Genomic DNA, 14,951 nt, shown 5'->3' on the forward strand with positions numbered 1-14,951 from the left:
GGGAGGCTGCATGGACCTCTTGGTTAGACCCTGTGGCAGGGTGGGATGTGTAAGGAAGAAAGGGCACATGGTGAGGCACATGCCGGTGGAGAATTGCCTCGCAGGAGCGCCCGCCCAGTAACCTAAGGACACCCCACCTCCTAAGCATCAGAATCAGATCAAGTATCCACCTTCCTACAATCATAGTGACTTTGGGATTTAAATCCATGATTTTAGAAGCCCAAGCATTTTCAGAATATAATATTGTAAATGCTAGTATTTTTTGCATTTAAATTCTATTTCCCACAGAATCTTTGAAGCCTTTATATATACTCTTGATGTTAACTCCTTATCAGATGTATGGTTTGCATATACATCTCCAATTTGTATCCTACCCTTTTTTCTATTGATTGGTTATTTTGATTTTAGAAGCTTTTAAGTTTTGTGTGATCAAATTCGCTTTTGCCTTCGTTTCCTAGATCAACATCTTGAAGAATTTTGCCTGTATTCTAGTATTTTTATGTCTCAAAAACATTGTGAATACACATACACACACTTTTTTTCCTGTTTGGCTGGTTATAATTGTTTTTAATATATATTTTTATTGGAGAGGCAAATACTGCAGAGCAAAGTGACAGAGCTCATCTATCCACTGGTTCACTCCCCATATAGCTGCATAGGCCAGAGCAGAGATGATCCGAAGTCAGGAACCATCCGAGTCTCCCATGTAGTTGCAGGGACCAAAGAAACAGGGCCGTCCTTCACTGCTTTCCCGGTTCACAAGGGAGCTGAATAGAATGTGGAGCAGTCAGAACTAGAACCTGCAGGGGAAGAATTAACTTTTCTGGTTTTATTTTCCAAATACCAAAGGCTTCTCAATTTTATTTTTCCTTCCAAGAAAATCGGACTGTTTCATTTATGTCCTGATTTTTAATTATGCAACACTAATTTGGCACCATGCTCAGTGGCTAAATCCTCACCTTGCAAGTACTGGAATCGCATATGGGCACCAGTTCATACTCTGGTTGCTCCACTTCCCTTCCAGCTCCCTGCTTGTGGCCTGGGAAAGCAACAGAAGATGGCCCAGAGCTTGGGATCTTGTACCCATGTGGGAGACCCAAAAGAAGTTTCTGGTACCTGGCTTTGAATCAGCTCAGCTGTGGCTGGCAGTTGCAGCCCAGTGGGGAGTGAGCAAACAGATGGAAGATCTTTGTGTCTGTCTCTTGTTCTCTCCGTAAATCTGACTTTCCAATTAAAAAAAAATCATAAAGAATATTTTGAAATAATAGCAATTTAATATTGACTGTAAAGACAGGAATGGAAAAAGACTTAAGAATACAAATAAGAAACTGTACACCTGCATGCTATTCCTCATTTTGAATTTGTCATATTTCTAGATTTGGCATGTAACTTAATAGTGTCATTTCTTGAAGTTTCTCTTTATACTAAAGATATAAATGGTATGTGTCAGGCTTATAATATTAAAATAGTCTTGAATTTTTAAAGTTACTTTGATATGAAAGGCATTCAGGGGATTACCTCTTCTATCTTTACTTCCGAAATGTCATAAACATACAGGGGTGAGCCAGCCCAAAGCCAGAAGTCCAGAACTCAAACTAAGTTATTTATATAATTGGCAGGAACCCAAGTTATTTGAATCATCATCTGCTTCATGGGTACAATGTTAGGATATTCTGAATTTGTCCTTACAGTAACTCTTTCCAATGAGTTTTCTTTCATTATTTTGTTCTTACTCATTAGCATTTTTCTTTCATCTTAATGAATTGAAGTTAGCATTTTTTTTCTTTATTTGCAATGCAGAAGAACAAAGAAACAAAGATGGTTGGAAATATCTTGTCTGCTGCTTTAATCCCCAAATGCCTGCAATGGCAAGGCCTGGGTCATGCTGAAATTGGTAACTAGGCTCCCCACATGAGTGTTAGGGATCCGACTACCTGAGCCATCGCTTAGTATCTCCTGGTGTGTTTCTTGGTGGGTAGATGAAATCAGGAACAGAGCCAGGACTCTTATCGAGGTATTCTTGTATGGGAAGGATGACTTGTACCTTTTGAACCAAGTGTTGCTTTCTCTTGGGTTTGTGGAACTTCGTGTTTAAGTTTTTTCTTCTATGGTGTTCTCAAGTTCCCCTTGAATCAAATAACTTGAATATTTGCCTTTTTAACAGTTTATTACTTTTGTTTTTTCAAATGTTTCTCTATATGCTGATGAATTTTTCTCTATTCCATAATCCCGTCTGGTATGAAAGATTTCTATTGCACTTTTCTTTTAACTAAATAGTATACATTACAACTCCAGGATCTCATCTTTATTAATTTTTTAAATTTTAGTTTAATTTATAGTTCTGTTTTTTTGCAGCTGTTTCCTCAAAATAGCTAGTGTGAATTATACATCTAAAAATTTGCAGATACCAGTTATTCTATAATTAACTTATTTTGTTCATTAGGTAAAAACACGAGTCCATCACTGAGACATCTGTCACCACCTCTGATTATGCAAAAAAATTGTAACTTTACGAAAAGGTTCTCTTTTTAAATCCTTGTTTAAACTAGTATGTCATTCTTTTAAAAATGTTTATCCATTAATGAATGAATACTTATAGGCCTTGTATTTAAGTATTTAGTCAACTCAGTATCTGGAACTTTGATTTTTCTACATTATAGTATTTTTTTTCCTTTTGTTTGGTAAGACTCCTTTGTATTTATTAGATTTTTTAAATCGTCATTTTTCTTAAGTTATTTGAGAAAATTTATTTTACTGCATTTTCCCCAGCAGATACACTGTTTTCACATTTTCCTTCCAAAGTACTTGTTTAGAATCCTTTATCCTCAGTCACTGTATCCCAACATACATACTTATTTTTGTCTATTGTATTTTATATTTTTTATATATTTTTTATAAAATTTTTAAACCAGTTAGGCCTGTTTTTTTCCCCATGGCATGCATGCTTTAAATAATGAAGATATGGGTCCACAGATGTGACCTAGAGGCTAAATCCTTGCCATGAATGCCTCTGGGATTCCATATGGGCACATGTCCTGGCTTTCCACTTCCATACAGCTCCCTCTTTGTGGCCTGGGAAAGCAGAGAATGGCTCAATGGGTAACCCAGAAATGGTTCTGGGCTCCTGGTTTTGGATCTGCTTAGCTCCAGCTGTTACAGCCACTTGGGGAGTGAACCAATGGGCAGCAGATCTTTCTGTCTCTCATTCTATTGTCTCTCCTATCTGTAAACCTGACTTTCCAATTTAAAAAAAACTTAAATAAAACTTAAATATGAAGTTGTTAATAGCACATTCTTAATTTTGTCTTAATTTCATTTAACTTTTTTTCAGAAATCTGTTTTGCTGTTTGTAACAGTTGCTGTGTGACAATCTTTTTCTCTGTACTTTCATTGTTTGAGTTGGAAAATATCCAGCAGTTTTCCATTTTCAGTGATTTCTTGTTTCTGCTTAGGTTCCTCTAAGATCTTTTTACTTCAATATCCTGAAATTTCAATGTACTACACCACATGATTTCATTTCTCATGCTTGGGATTGTTTCACTTGTTGCATTTGAGTAACATTACATATTGCTAGTTATGAAAATTCATAAAGTTTCTTTTTTCACAATTGTTCCTACCTCATTTGATCAATTCTTCAAATAATTTTCTAATTTTTATATGAACAGGCTTAATACCCCTCATCCAAAATGTTTGGGACTAAAAATTTCAGATTTTGTCTTTTGATTACATCATAAGTAAGAACATATTCCAAAATCTTAGAAATGGAACCCAAGTGTAAACACCAAATTAGTTTCCTATGCATGGTAAACATTGTTTAGTGCAACAAAACTTTAACCACGACCCATAACTGAAGTCAAATGGGAAATTTTTTAAATGTGGCATGATGTGTGTGCTCTTAAGTTTTGGACTAGGAGTGGAGTTTTTAAAATCTAACTTGTCATTTAATATCTTGTAGCTTCCCCTCTCTTCTGGTGTCTAGCCTACTGATTTCTCTTCATTTCTTTGGTCCTATAGTCATTAATCTTAAATATCTCTTTGTTGATGACAGTGTTTTTTCTAATTTTGGAATTTTCTATTAATTTCTCCAGACATCTAGTCTTCCATGTGTCTTGTAACAAAAATGTTACATCATTTCTTGGGCAGTCCATTTTCATATGTAAGAATATAAGATGGGAATAATTATTACATTCATTAGCTGTCCCAAAAGAACTGAAAGTCACTAACAAAATAGAAATACTCAATGGAGTTAAAGACTTGAAGAAATTGTTCAGGGTGAAAATTAGGATGGGAAAAGCAAATCGACCTATAGAAACAGTTAATAAAATCAAAGGAAAACAAAGGAAAAGCTTGTCTTCTGAGTATACGTAACGAGTGGTGGGAGTTGAATCCAAAATTATTATGTGCTTTTTTAATATACAAAAGAAAAAGGAAAATACAGTTATAAATGAACCATGTGTCCTGAACCATTCCACTGTTCAGCACAAACACAGGTGTTCCTGAAATGTGTCATTCGTTTTTGAAATAGACTGGTGAAATAGGAGGGACAATATTGTGGAAGTGTCCCTGCAGTCCCTGTAGATGTTCAAAGCATGTTAGTGCTAATTGTGAACTGAACAAAAATCAATTGATGTAAATACGTTTTTTAATGAGAAGAAATGTCATCTGCCTTGATTCCATTTTAAAGAAGTATTATTGAAAAAAGTATTTTAAAAATGGATAAAAAATGTCTAGATTTTGTAGATGGCCCATAATAAATTATAATCCTATCCTCCTTAATAAATATGTTATGTGTTTAAATTTCATTTAATGACTGTTCATTAAAATTGTAGTAATGTTATTTGGAAACATTAGATATATTTTCCTAGAGAAGAATATATGACCTTTTTCATTGATAGACTTTTAGACTATAAATGATAATACTTCAAAAATTATATAGAAAATGGAATTAAAAGATGAGGGTTTTTTCCATTAAAGCTTTAAGGCATGTGCTCATACATGTACATTTTGAAGATTGTTTGCAGTTTTCCACAAGTTATTTATATTTTTCCATATGATGAAATTAAATGAGTGATCTCTTATGCCAGCAGAGTTAATAGTGCTTCTTTTAAGTACTGACCTGAGATCTTTTGTAGTCTTGTAATAGCTCTTCACTTACCAGCTTTTGCTAGATTCAGCTAGAGCAAATCAAAATAATTTATCAGGCAAAAAAGCAATCACTGAATTACCATCACTTCTTAAAACTAGAGATCAAAAGCTCTGCAAATAACTTGAGTTTAAAAGCATGATCATTGATGTTTACCAATTAAATAGTACATGGATTCTGGAAGATACACTTAACATGAGCTTCACTGATATTAAGCTATATTTCATATTTTTAGGGTTTTATATTAAACATACACTTCTCAAAGTGAAGATTGAAAAGTAGTTAATGTGTTACAATTGCTGAAATTTAAGGTATTAGCTGAAACTAATTTCACGGATTTGTTTTATTTATGTTTGGATAGCACAGTGTTTAATACATCATTGAAATTTTATAAAGCATGTTGTACATAAAGAAGCAGCTTTTCAAATGAGGCAATATAGTGTATAACTGTATGATTTTCTTCGATTTTAAGTTTTACCTACTTAAATCCATAAAATGTGAACAAGTTAAGCAGAGATAACTAGTCTGTTTACAATGTGCTTATTTGATCTTTGTTCAGTAAAAAGGTCTGCTTTTGTACTTATGCTATTTGAATTTATTTTTATTCATGCTACCTACTGTTTCCTTTAGGTTATTTCACAGTTGAGGATCTTGGGCAGATCGGTAACAGCTGGTTGCAAATTTGATCGAGAAATATGGTCTAATGAATTGTCTCCTATTCTTAATCTCTGGAAGAAATTAAACCAGGTTAGTAATGAATTGATTTTCTGATATTTCTTTTTTTTTCCTCTTTATTTTGCTAGCATCCTAAATCTACACTCTACTTCTGCCTAAACCATACAAGGTATTTTATTACACATATGGAAGTCTTGGATATTCATCTTTTCATGCCAATTCATGTTGAAGTTACTGTTTGCTTTCACATAGATAAAATAAATCTTAGAGTTTCAAGAGTTGGTAAGAGAAGGATGTTTCATTCATTGGCTCACTCCCAAGATGACAGCAGGCAATGTTGGACCAAGCTAAAGCCACGAGCCAAGGTCTTCATTCAGGTCTCCCACATGGGTGCCAAATAATTGGGCCGTTATTTGCTACTTTGCTAGGCACATCAGCAGGGAGGTAGATTGGAAATGGACCAGACTAGACTGTAACTGGCGCCCATATCAGATGCTTGCATTGCAAGCAGCAGCTTTTCCCACTGCTGCATGGCATCAGCCTAAAGTTATTGTTTTTGTCCTCTTGTCTTAAATCTGTTTTGCTTTTCTTTAAATGAATAACCACACTTAACGAAGTTTTAAATATTTTTCAGCAGTGATTCCTTCACTGTCCTAGTGTTTGGCGACACTCTATTGCTTAAGTCTCAGGATGCTTATTTCTAACCATAATTTGTGGTCTCTTAATTGTATGACATTGGCTGTTTTGAGCTTTCTGATGATTTTCAGTTATGCAGTTCTTGAAATATGTACACATAGACAACCTTGTATTCTAATATAGTTAATATTCTAATAATATACTGTTATTTTTATAAGAGTACTAGGAATTTTAGCCTTTACTCAGAATAAAATGGAAATTGAATGATCACAGTAACTGATTAAATTTACCCCTTATGAAATAACAGGTGTAATCTAGGTATCCTGTTATAGGTGAACTTGTTTGACCATTTTTCCACAGTTGTGTTGAAATGAAGTGTATTCCATGGCTTTCTGTTTACTTTCTTGTAATTTTCTGTTTCTGTTTCTAAATCTGCACTGGCCATGTTTCTTCCTGCATTTCATCTGGCCTTGAAACACAACTTCTAGGTTTTTTTTTTTTTTTAAGATTTATTTATTTTTATTGGAAAGGCGGATATACAGAGAGGAGAGACAGAGAGGAAGATCTTCCGTCCGATGATTCACTCCCCAAGTGAGCGCAACGGCCAATGCTATGCCAGTCCGAAGTCAGGAGCCTCTTCCGGGCCTCCCACGCGGGTGCAGGGTCCCAAAGCTTTGGGCCGTCCTCGACTGCTTTCCTGGGCCACAGGCAGGGAGCTGGAAGGGAAGCAGGGCTGCTGGGATAGAACTGGCACCCATATGGGATTCCGGGCGTGCAAGGTGAGGACCTTAACCACTGCGCCACCGCGCCGGGCCCGTTCCTAACTATTTTTATAGAAATATTTATATTGTTTATTTCCTTTCTATTTTCCCTAGATTTTCTTCCTTCGTATTCTTTCATAATGATGACTATCATTCTATGTTTCTGTCTGTAGCACATCATTAAGAATCTTTTGTAAAGCTGAAGTGGGTCCAGCACGATAGCCTAGTGGTTAAAGTCTTCATCTTGCATGCACCAATGTGTGCATCAGTTCATATCCTGGTTGTTCCACTTCTTATCCACCTCCCTGCTTGTAGCCTGGGAAATCAGTAGAGGATGGTCCAAAACCTTGGGACCCTGCACCTGTGTGGAGACCTGGAAGAAGTTCCTGCTTTTAAGATAGGCTGTGTGGCTACTTGGGGAGTGAATGAAAGACCTTTCTCTGTCTCTCCTTCTCTCTATAAATCTGACTTCCCAATTTAAAAAAAAAAGAAGAAGAAAAGCTGAAAAGCTAAAGGAGTGGTGAGGAATTCTTTCCATTTCTATTTTGGAAGGCCTTTATCTCACGTCCATTTATACATGGAATTGTTGCTGGGTCTGGGCGCAATATTCAGGGTTGACAGTTTAGTATTTGGGTTATCTCTTCATTCTCGCCCAACCTGCAGGATTTCTGCTGAGAAATCAACTGTTATTCTAGTTGGGGTCCTCTGAAATTAATGTGGCATTTCTCTCATGCACATTTTGTAATCTGTTTCCTGCTGAGAGTTTGACTATGATGTGGTGGCATTGTGAAAGTTTTTTCTAATCATGCCTGTTAGAAGTTCTTTATATTTCCTGTGCTTTGATATCTCCTTTTCTCTAAATTAGGTTAAGTTTTGCATATTTTGCTGAATAAGGCCTTCTAATTTATTCACTTCTAATTTATTATTTATCTGATATCCTGTTGTTAAGGCTTTCTACTCTATTTTCTGTTTGGAATATTGAATTCTTCATTTCTAATATTTCAATTTGATTTCTCTGCAGTATCTCAACATCAGCAAATTTTTTTATCCATAGCATGTATGGATTTATGTCATGAGTCTGCTTCTGTGTGTTTTTGAATAATGCTGTGTTCATTTTTTAAAAATTCATTTTCAGGCATTTTATTGATTTCTTTGTTTTCACATTGTAATATTGAAGATTCTTTTTTGTAGAGTCACACTGTGTTCTTCCTTCTTATATGTCTGCCTTTATTTTTAGGCTTTTTTGGGAAACACTTGTTGGCTTTCCTCTGATGGCTTTATCCTTGAACTCTACGTCCGTAGCGTAGTGGGATATCTGCTCCTGCACTGGATATCCCGAAGCATGTGCTGTGTGGGGCCAGAGAGCTCTGCTCAGTGTTCGAGTAAAGATCTAGGGTGACACCTATGTTGGGTGTTGTAAACCTTCTCTTCTGTCAGGAGGTTGGGTCCTGGAGAGGGTATGTTCGTGCCTGTTGGCATAATTGGAGTCTCATCTCCTACCTTGCAAGCTGATCAATGCCTGGCATTAGCCTCCAGTAGGTACAGCCCCCAACTCGCCCAGGTGCATGAGCTGCACATAGGATCTTTGTGGTCCTCAGTGTGAGTACAGAACCCTCTGCAGTGACCCACCCCAGGCATTGGAGAGCTCTGTGCCTCTGAAGCCTTGCAGTGATTGTCCAGAGACCTGGCTGCATCCCATGCGCTGCAGTCACAGAACTGCCATTGTCAGTGGGTACTGACGATCTACTCTCAGCCCTGCGAACCTGCTGGATCAGGGAGACGGCAGAGACGTTCTCAGAGCCAGCTGGCTGTTGGTGCTCCACCTTTGCAGTTTGAGATCTGGAGCTCATGGTAGGCTGGGGGTGGGGACCCCTTCCCAAGCCTCCGGGGCAGATTCACAGTCAGTGGAGAATGCAGGTTTATCCCTCTGATGATCTCGTGGCTGCATGCATATGTGAGAACAGCCACAGCCTCTGCTGTTGGTTAAAGTGCCCTTCTCCCTGCTGGTTGCTGTGTCTCTTTGTGGAGTTATGGGGAGTGTGGGAGGTGGGGGAAAGTGTGCTTTTAATTCACTACTAGGTGGGTACCCTTCCTTCCACCTGGACTCTAGGCCTAGATTTGAAGTCAGTGTAGTCATCAGGATTCTCTTAGGCATTATCACCGGCTGTCCTAGGCAGCCGCACTCTTCCTCACTCTGAGTTGGGGAGTCACTGGTGATGTGCCAGCTGCTGCTGTGTTTTCCATATCTTTTTCTATAGATTTTTTTACTGCAAACTTCCTCTGCTTTTCTGCTGTTACTTTGCTCTCATCAAAATCAGTGTACCATCCTTTTTCAGCCATCTTTGAATCCCTAGTTTTTCTTTCTTCATTATATAAATTTTATTGGAAAGAGAATTTACAGAGCAAAAGAAAGATTTCGCCTCTAGCTCACTCCCCGAGCAGCTGCAAGGGCCAGAACTGAGACAGTCTGAAGCCAAGGAACTAAGAGCTTCTTTCCAGGTCTCCTGCGAGAGTCCAGGGGCTCAGACTTGGGCCGTCTTCTGCCTTAAGGTTGTAAGCAGGGACCTGCATCAGAAGTGGAGTAGCTATGAGCGAGCCCTCATATGGGATGCCAGTGTCACAGGTGGAGGATTAGTCCACTCTGCCTCCTCACCAGCCCTGTTGGTGTTTCATTGGATTTTGCTGATCTGATTCACACTTTTTCCTATAAAATGTTTTATCCCTGGTTTTAAATTTCAGCATACCATTTATGGATACAAGGCTTGGGACTTGATTTTTTTTTTTCTTTTTTGGTCTTACATTGCTTTTATTTGCTTAGTTTTTATATCTGTGTCAGGCTTTGAAGGCAGCCATTCCACCTGTACCTTCTACTTCACGCCCAAACGTTGTGAAAGAGCCAATTTCAGACTAAGGATTTTCTGAATTCTCTTTGTCTTTCTCTTGGAGTCCCCAACTGATATAGCAAAGCCATGAAGACCAAAGACAGAGACTCGGCATCATCTGAAACCTGCTCAGCCATAATCCGTTGACCTCTGTAGTGTGCACAGTACCAACTTAGAACTGTGATCATTTCTGTAGAGGAAAATTTAAAATAGGCAACCTGACGTATGGCACTTGGATAGGAATTTTCTTCTTTGGGGAGACTTTTAAATTTTGTGTATGTATGTGTTTCATTCCACAAATTTAATGCCATATTCCCATAGTAGAGATTTTCATCTTATCAGATTATGATTAACTAATAACTAAACTTGGAATAATTACAGTTAAACAATGAAAACAAGTGATTTTTTTTTAATTAAAAATTCAAGAAGGAAGGAAGGATCTTCCGGGTTTCTTTTAGTTATAGCACTTTAATTTAATCTTTTCTTAACTTAGGTTTTTCTGTAAGAAGGATTAATTATTCTTTTCCCATTTTTTGGTTCCTTCACACATTAGTTCATACTTCAAATAACAATTAAGGGACTTCTATATGCTATGCACTTCACCTGATGATTGTGATTTAGCACAGGCATAATGTTTCAAAAATATAGGTGATACAGAATTGCTGGTTGGAGCCTAGGTAAGGGAATGGTGAAATTCAAAAAGAACATTTCGTTTGTTGTGGTTTTGGAGGGTAAGCGTTTAACAAGCAAGTCAATCTCCAGTTTCCCTTCCCATTTCTAAAAAGGAAAAGTGCACTATATTTGTTACTCTAATCTAAATCTTGGAAAAGAAATTTATTAAGACAATGTTGGAAAGGATTGTATGTCTTTTAGGCAATGATGTTGAAAAAAAAACATGAGTTAGGAAAGTGATAAGATTTGTGTTTTAGTAAGTGAAAAATTAATGATTGAATAAACAAGATTAGATTAAGGATATACTAGAGGCCTGCACAGGAAATTTAAAAGTGAAATTTGGGGAGTATTTCAGAAGTAGTCAATAAATACATGGAAATACTATGAAACATGAATTCTTCAAAGGTTAACAGTTATTCTTGTTTATTAAAAATGTGTGGATGGTTTAAAATTTGTTACAACAATGCACTAACACTATTTAAGACCTTGCCTTATTCAAGGTTCCTATGAACTGACATGTAGACCTCTGCACTTGGTGGTTAACTGTGTCTTTAAAGTTTTAATGACTATTAGTGACTATCTTCTTCACATTGTTTGCAGTAAACAGTATAATTAAAACTTCACACATCATTTTATATTACCTGTTACTCCATATAGTTATATCATTTAAATTATCCAGTTGCATAACTTAACATCTCAGTATCTCACTTGTAATTTTCCTGATTTTTTTGTACCAAAAATTCATTAATTTGAAAAATTATTTGCAAAACAAAATCCCGAAAAGTCTAACACACAAAGAATATAATATTTAATATGTCAAACATATACATCTGAAAGATGGGTGCTTGCTTTCAATTTTTTATTACATATCATCTGCCACCCAGGAATTTAATGGCCTAGTAGATGGTGACAACTATTGAATACTGATATTCTGACCAGTTTACATCTATCTTATATATATCATTACAGCACCCCATTAATTCTCACCTAATTTACTCATATGCTGAAAAGTTACATAAAGCAATAGCAGATGAAATTTATTGAGCAAAAATAGATGGTAGATTCTTTTTTCTAAATCAAGAAGGTGAACCATAGTAACTATAGTTCTTTGTCTAGACTAGAAAATTGACCTCTCGGTAGGACAAGCCTTATTTGGGTCAATGTGTGTGTGTGTTTAGAGATTTCTTTATGCTTTCCAAAACCTCTAAAGCTCTACTCGCTGTTACCTTAAGTTCCAGGTGAAAGATTTCCCTTTAACTTAGTTTGAGGGAACAGTTTTTTCCTCCCTAATCTACTCAAAACTGATGTTTTGTTCATTTCCATCCCATGAGTTAGGCAGTTTGCAGGGACTCGCATGTTATTTATGAGGTTCCATTCAACAAAACAGAGCATTCTGGTTATATTTTAAACAGACTTTTACCTTTGTTAGAAAGGCAGATCTATGGAGAGAAGATAGATTTTCTGTATGCTGGCCCATTCCCCAAGTGGCTGCAGTGGCTGAATTGAGCTGATCTACAGCCAGGATCCAGCAGTTTCTATCAGGTCACTTACAGGGGCCAGGGTCCCAACGTTTTGGGTCATACTCTACTGCTTTCCCAGGTCACATGCAGGGAGCTGGAAGGGATACCAGCCAACATACATACAGGATCATGGTGGTTGTAAGGTGAAGATTTTACCACTGGGCTATTGCATTGGGCCCTATGCGATTTATGTTAATAGAAATGTAACATATAAAGTTGCTTGGGAAATTCATAAAAAAAAATGTCACCAAGAAACAGTGGGGTGATGGATATTTGTAGGAGACACCTGTCTCTACCAGAACCATAGGAATAAGAGGTAGAGATTGAGGATCAAGTACAGTAGCCTACCTGCTAAAGTCCTCACCTTACATGCACCGGAATCCCATATGGGCACCTGATATCATCCTGGCAGCCCTGCTTCCCATCCAGCTCCCTGCTTGTGGCTTGGGAAAGCAGTTGAGGGCGGTCAAATCCTTGGGGCCTAGCACCCATGTGGGAGACCTGGAGGGAAGGTCCTGGCTCCTGATCGGTTTGGCTCTAGCCGTTGTGGCTATTTGGGGAGTGAATCATTGGACAGAAGATCTTCCAAATCTTCCTCTGTCTCCTCCTCCTCTCTGGATGTCTGACTTTGCAATAAAAAAAAAAAAAATTGAGGCAATCAGAATCTAGAAACGTGTAGGAAGTTCCTAGGAGGTTGGATTGCCTTTTGAATGTTAAACTGTTCTTCAGAGTTGCATGTGTTGTTCAGCTGAATGCGTTCATGCCTTTGGATTTGTTTTAACAGTTGAGTAAAGGTGTAATTGTCACCCCTCGATAAGGCCAGCTACAAGCTATAGGTGTTAGAATTTACTTGGTCCTGCAGCTACATTTGCATTATAAGCATTACTTGATTTGAGTTTATTTTGATTTCATGATTACGTGATGTGATATTTGCTATTGTGTAAATCTTCCTCTTTGGAGAATCTATAAAATAACTTGAAGAGTTATTTCACATTGTTTAATATAAAAATTAAGCAAATAGTTTTATAAATTAGAATTTACCTTTGTGTTATATTTTGCCTACTTATTCATTATGGAATGTATACTACAATTTGCCTTACTGGTCTTCATTTGTGTTCCTCCACAGTTCTTTTCACCTTTAATTAAATACATATTGTTTGACGTTCTATTCTGGGCTACTTTTTTTTCCTTCTGTTTTTATGGATGTGCTTAGAACATTTTAAAAGGGATTTATTTATTTGGGAAGCAGGAGATAAAGTGAGCTTGTGTCCTGATTCATTGGTCACCCGAAGCCTGCAGCAGCCAGGGAGGGGTTGGGCTGAGCCATAGTAGGGGCAGAGAACTCAGTTCAGATCTTCCTTGTGGGCAACAGGAGCTTGCTCACTCACTCACGCCATCACAACTGTCATTGGAGCGACTGGAGTCCCGAGCTTTATGTTGGATTCAGACACTACAAAATAGAAAGAGGTATCTGAACTGGTGTTTTATCCACTGAGCAAACATCAGCTCTGATTTTCATTTGTTTGCTCCAGGTGAATACTGTTCAATATGAAATAAAAAATGAACACTGTATATGTACACTAAATGTTGTAGCAATGTACACCTCAATTTATTGTAAGAAACTGGTGAAAATACTAAGATTTTGCCTTATAGTTCCAAATATTAACATTTCAAACATTGTCATTCTTATGAAGTTATTAATATTTCACTTCTCTCATTGAGTCTGAAGCTCAGTTTATATTTTATTACAGAGCATCTTCAGATCACAGAGCTTACATGAACTCTAAAGTTTTTTTGTTTTGTTGTGTGTGTGTGTGTTTTGTTTTTGCTTTTGGTTAGTTTTTTAAAGTCAGTTATTGGAAAAGCTCAATACATTAGCTTTCTGTATTTCGGAATTATAAATAAAAAGAATCTTGCTTGAATGATAAAAGCTTAAGTATTCATGTTCAATAAAGTGATAGTACTTACAATGCATATTTGTCATTTCAACTTAATGAATCTACAAGTATTAACTTAAACTAAAATATGAGTTGATAATTTTGCCTAGTGTAAGACTGATAAATTCCAATAACATCTATCCATCACATTCGGGAAGCCTATTTTATATGAAGGTAAAGGCTCCGTGATCCAGATTTTATTTTTATTTTATTACTTAGTTGATTTAGCTGGAAATGAGTTCAGTATTATTAGTAAAAGGCGAAATGTTTAAATGATCTGAAGAGAAACCAGAGTATGAGGTATTATTAGTAATCACATGCTCTGATTCAAATGGTTGTCTATTTTTAATTCAAATTCATTTTTATATTAGATAGATTTTTTCTCTTAGATTCAATTATTTGGCAACCACCCGTTATTAATTATATTTACAAATGTGTCACCACAATTATTTCATTGGTTAACCGTTTGGTACAGCAGTTAAAGATACTGTTTGGGAAACATGTATCCCATGTTGGAATACTTGAGTCTGAATCCTAGTCTGCATCCAATGTCTGCTTCCTGAGCATGCACACTATGGGAGGCAGTTGATGGCCCGAGTAGCATGGTCCCTGTCACCCACAGAGAAGATTGGTAATGAGTGTCCTGCTTCCAACTGTATCCTGGCCCCGGCACCTGTGGAGTAAATCGGTGCATGAAAGATTTATTTCCCCTGTCTCTCTTTCCC

The 14,951-nt window shown here is 36.9% G+C and overlaps 1 protein-coding gene across 2 annotated transcripts in view; it reads left to right on the forward strand.

Annotated features, from left to right (window-relative positions):
* DYNC2H1 (dynein cytoplasmic 2 heavy chain 1) overlaps window positions 1-14,951 on the forward strand; it is a 251,035-nt gene that overhangs the window by 191,569 nt on the left and 44,515 nt on the right. For both annotated transcript variants that reach the window (XM_040976872.1, XM_040976873.1), the window contains one exon: window positions 5,774-5,890. In XM_040976872.1, the coding sequence (XP_040832806.1) occupies window positions 5,774-5,890 (117 nt within the window). The remainder of the gene's footprint in view (window positions 1-5,773; window positions 5,891-14,951) is intronic.

The sequence above is a fragment of the Ochotona curzoniae genome, unplaced genomic scaffold, assembly GCF_017591425.1.
Source record: "Ochotona curzoniae isolate NIBS_2020 unplaced genomic scaffold, NIBS_Ocur_1.0 contig_2723, whole genome shotgun sequence".
Lineage (NCBI taxonomy): Eukaryota > Metazoa > Chordata > Mammalia > Lagomorpha > Ochotonidae > Ochotona > Ochotona curzoniae.